This window comes from Brachionichthys hirsutus, chromosome 20 (assembly GCF_040956055.1).
Source record: "Brachionichthys hirsutus isolate HB-005 chromosome 20, CSIRO-AGI_Bhir_v1, whole genome shotgun sequence".
NCBI lineage: Eukaryota > Metazoa > Chordata > Actinopteri > Lophiiformes > Brachionichthyidae > Brachionichthys > Brachionichthys hirsutus.
The window spans coordinates 7915395-7919486 of record NC_090916.1 but is presented as its reverse complement, the minus strand read 5'-3'; the positions used below and the strand labels follow the sequence as shown (position 1 = coordinate 7919486).

At 44.9% G+C, this 4092-nt stretch overlaps 1 protein-coding gene across 1 annotated transcript; it reads left to right on the top strand.

Annotated features, from left to right (window-relative positions):
• The first annotated feature begins 351 nt into the window (after positions 1–351).
• LOC137909352 (adenylate kinase 7-like) lies at positions 352–4092 on the top strand. Its single transcript, XM_068753802.1, has 18 exons — positions 352–435; positions 512–664; positions 738–852; positions 931–1025; positions 1103–1207; positions 1315–1398; positions 1490–1578; positions 1649–1739; positions 1892–1969; positions 2056–2205; positions 2298–2426; positions 2518–2623; positions 2750–2878; positions 2946–3011; positions 3103–3300; positions 3436–3653; positions 3744–3902; positions 3988–4092. Exons 1-18 carry the CDS (start codon positions 352–354, stop codon positions 4024–4026), a joined length of 2088 nt encoding a protein of 695 aa, XP_068609903.1. The 3' UTR covers positions 4027–4092.

The window sequence follows — 4092 nt, the reverse complement described above, 5'->3', positions numbered from 1 at the left end:
CTGGGCCACAGCAACCAGAGTCCATAGCAACGGAAAAAAGTAAGTAGTTGCTATGGACTGGTTGCTGTGGCTTTCCATTGGTGGAAAAAAGTAAGTAGTTGCTATGGACTCTGGTTGCTGTGGCTTTCCATTGGCTGAGCCACAGCAACCAGAGTCCATAGCAACTACTTACTTTTTTCCACCAATGGAAATCCACAGCAGCCAGTCCATAGCAACGGAAACAAGGAAGTAGTCGCAACTCAACGCATCAGCTATTCTCAATAAATAAACAACTAGTTATACTAGTTTCAAAACCTTATATTTGAAAAATTGTTAATAAAAATCAAGGACTTACCAACTGCACGACCTAAAATGGCGGACACAAAACAACAAAGTCGTCCCAAACGTATTTTTATCAACGACGTCGATAGGTATTCTTCCAGACACATCGCTAAGGTAAATAAACAAACAGCTTTGTGATGTTGTGCTACATTCGCTAGCGGCTAGCTCACACTTTACATTAACGTGACAGTTTTTATCGACGTGTGGTTCCGGAGGGAGGCCCGAGCAGGCCGAAGCACAGCCGCCGTCCTCCCCTCCAGGCGAAACCGCTTTTCACGTAGTGGGAACTTCGTCGGCGTCCACCAGCGGTGATGAAGAAAGCTTCCTGTTGGAACGGCATCCGGTGAGTCCGAGAGAAATGACGTCAGAATGATGACGACAGAAAATTAACGAGACTAAAATGCTGCGTTTTGTAGTCCCCAACTCGGGATGAGCTTTTGAAGCAGCTTCTGGAGTGTGACGTCGTCGTGTACAACATCTCGGAGAAATGTACACAACGCGAGATTGAAGAAGCAACGTGGGCAGTCACAGGTGAGACCGAGCACCGGATGGATGTAACGAGCTAAACCCATTATTATTGCCTTAATGCCTTCTCCCTTCTGCCATCAGCCCTTCATGCAGAGATGGAGAACTACAAGTCACAGAAAATGTTCATCCTGGTCTCCACTGTGATGACGTGGGCCATGACCAAACCACACAATCTGGTTCGCCTGCAGGAAAAGGCAAACTATTAAGTCGTTTTTTTAGCAATGCAGCAGACATTATCGTATTTTATTTTCAGGATAAAACGGATGTTCTGATTAGAGAGGAGGACTTTAAAAGAAGACGGCCGCATCCCAGTTTCAAAAGCCACTATGATCTAGAGAAACTTGTGCTTCGGTTGGGTGTAGGTATAAAGCTGTGCATGCGGAAAAACAATAAAAAAAAATAAAATACACACTGGGAAAATACCTGCAAGTCTTATGCATTCTGTTCGGTCTCATAATCTTACAGAAGAAATCCACATTTCGAGGCTACGTTGTCGCCTGTGGGCTTCAGTATGGAAAAGGAGAAAGCCTCTTTCACTACTTTTTCAAGGTGGATATTGGTTTGATGACTGAACACGGTGTACTTGGATGCATCATTTGCATTATTATGTTTTGTGAATAATTGTATCATTTTTCAACAGACGTCTTGGTTGATGCAGTTTCCAGAAGTTCCTTTATTTGGACAGGGCACAAATTTCGTCCCCGTGATTCACGTGTGTGACCTTGGAAGGTGGGTTTTAGGTCGCTCTGCGTCATTTGAGACGTCGCGTCTGCTTGACTGAACTCTGTTTCCTTCTCAGTGTGCTCCAACAGATAATTGAACTGAAGCCAAAGACGAGGTACATTCTTGCTGTTGATGACTCCAAGAACACTTTAGAGGACATTGTAAAGGTAAATTATATTATGACCCGGATATTCTACACTTTTAAAAACATTTGTTTGAGGTTTCTGCTTTGGGCTGCAAAGATAAATGACACAAGTGGAACAAAATGCAGAAAAACAAACAAATAATTATCCTCATTCTTTGTCTCTTAACCCTTCAGACGATAAGCAATACGCTCGGGCCAGGAAAAATGAAGAAGCTACCAGAGCTGGAAGCCAGCGTCATGAAGGCTTTCAAGGTCGGGCGTCTCATATACTTGCCTAATATTCAAATATTTAAAAAATAAAAATTGTCCATATCATTTATTCCATGTTTTCTTTTCAGCCAGAGGAACTGGAGTACCTGAGTATCAACCTCTGCCTGGATGCTTTCATCATAAGAGACTCCTTCAGTCTCTCCTGGACGTCCGATGCAGGGATGGTGGAAAACATGGAGAGAATTGTGGATGAATATAAAGACACCAGGCAGCTACTGGTGTGTGTTCAAGTCCCTCAGATGAAGACATTTAAATCCAACTTGCTGAAACTGTTCTTGTGTTTATAGAGATTATTTTTCCAATTCCTTAGCCAATCAGAATCTTCCTGGTTGGACCTCCAGCAGTGGGTAAAACCACAGTTGCACAGAAGCTCTGCAGTCATTATCGAATTCACCACATCAAGATCAAAGAGGTCATGGAGGAAAAAGTCACACAGCTGGTCAGTTGAATCCAAGCATTGGATTTGAGTTGTGCTTGATGCTGCCCCCTTGTGGAGGCTTTCTTCTTCCCATGTTTCTTCCTTTTTTTAGGAGGAGATCGTGAGTGGATCTCAGCTGGAACATGTTGGCGCTGAGGAAGTGTCTGCTGCCCACAAACAACTGGAAGACCTGAACAAAGTCATGGAGATGAATGCAGGTTAGTAAAAGGAACCTCAGACACGCATCGGGCTTCTTCTCTGGCTGAGAGAGCCATCAAGTTTCTCTATTTAAACATCATGTATTCATTTAGGTCCACATTTAAACCGCCGTGTCGCTCCATCAGCTCGACCGGACGACCGTCTGCTCGCTGACATTTTGCATGAGAAGCTGAATTCAAAGCCCTGCAGCAACCAAGGATTTGTCCTTGACGGCTTCCCTGAGACTTATGAGCAAGCAAAGCTGATTTTCTCTGGTAAGTTTCACCCCATTCAGTTTCTTCTATTTATTACACTGATTAATCTCACGGTTTTGTTATACAGAGGACGACACAGAAAATCAGGATTTTACCTTAAAACAACCCGAATGCAACAAGAACATCGCTCCAGGTCACTCCTTATTCAGTTTAACAGCACGTGTGTCGCGCCACAACATTCTGGTTGCAGCGTGTTCTTACGGTTCTTGGTTTACGCATCGCAGAGCACGTTTTTGCACTGAACGCCGCAGACGATTTCCTAACAAAGAGAGTTCAGGGACTCCCGCAGCGCAAGGCGGAGAACATGCGGTGCACCCAGGAGGAATTTATCCCTCGCCTGACAAGATACAGACAGCTCAGCTCTGCAGAGGAAACCCTGCTGGACTACTTCGACGAGCTGGAGATTCACCCGGAGCACATCGGTACAATCACACACACAAAAAGCAAAAAAAGTGACATTATCATCCCAAAGGGGAACATTTATCAAAGATCCTGACCATGAAGTGACACAAAAATCTAATTTAGAAAGAAAAATGATATGAATTATTCTTCTCCAGAGGTCACTACTGCTGATCCAGAGTACACAGATGTCATGAAGAAGATCACTGAGACGGTGGGGATTCCCAAGAACTATGGCCTGAGCCCAGAGGAGGAGGAGGAGGAGGACAGAAAGAGAGAAGAAAGGAGGAAGCAGAACCTGGCTGCAGAGGCTGCTGACAAGAAACGGAGGAAAGAAGCTGCTCTTGCTGAGATGGCCGCTCAGTATGAGGAGTGGGTGAGTAGAGGTGGAAAAAAACCATGTTGAAAACACATGTTTAACTTTAACAACACTAACAGTCAGCTCAATCATTTTACCGTTCATTAGCGGGAGAATCTGTCCGAGCTGAAGAGGCAGGAGCGCGAGCTGCTGGAGGCGCGCTCGCTTCCTTTGAGGAACTTCCTGATGACGTACGTGATGCCGACACTCACTCAGGCTTTATCGGACTGCTGCAAGATCAAGCCTGAGGATCCCGTCAACTTCGTGGTAGTTTAATCCCGGACCTCCTTAAAGAACATTTGAGGCTTTGTCCAATCTGAACCGATAGAGTCGTTTGGTTCTGTCTCTGCAGGCTGAATATCTCCTGAGGAACAGCCAGGAACCAGCCTGATGAGGAAAGGTCACCGTGCAGCTGATTGTGAAATGATGTGTTACACACTCAAAGTCAATATCAAAG

What these genes read in the sequence shown, in the direction of transcription:
- LOC137909352 (XM_068753802.1), top strand. Translation starts at nt 352, where the DNA reads ATGGCGGACACAAAACAACAAAGTCGTCCCAAACGTATTTTTATCAAC. An exon ending in CTTTAGAGGACATTGTAAAG is followed by an intron (nt 1,740 to 1,891) that starts GTAAATTATATT and finishes TTAACCCTTCAG; the next exon opens with ACGATAAGCAATACGCTCGG. An exon ending in CCGCTCAGTATGAGGAGTGG is followed by an intron (nt 3,654 to 3,743) that starts GTGAGTAGAGGT and finishes ACCGTTCATTAG; the next exon opens with CGGGAGAATCTGTCCGAGCT.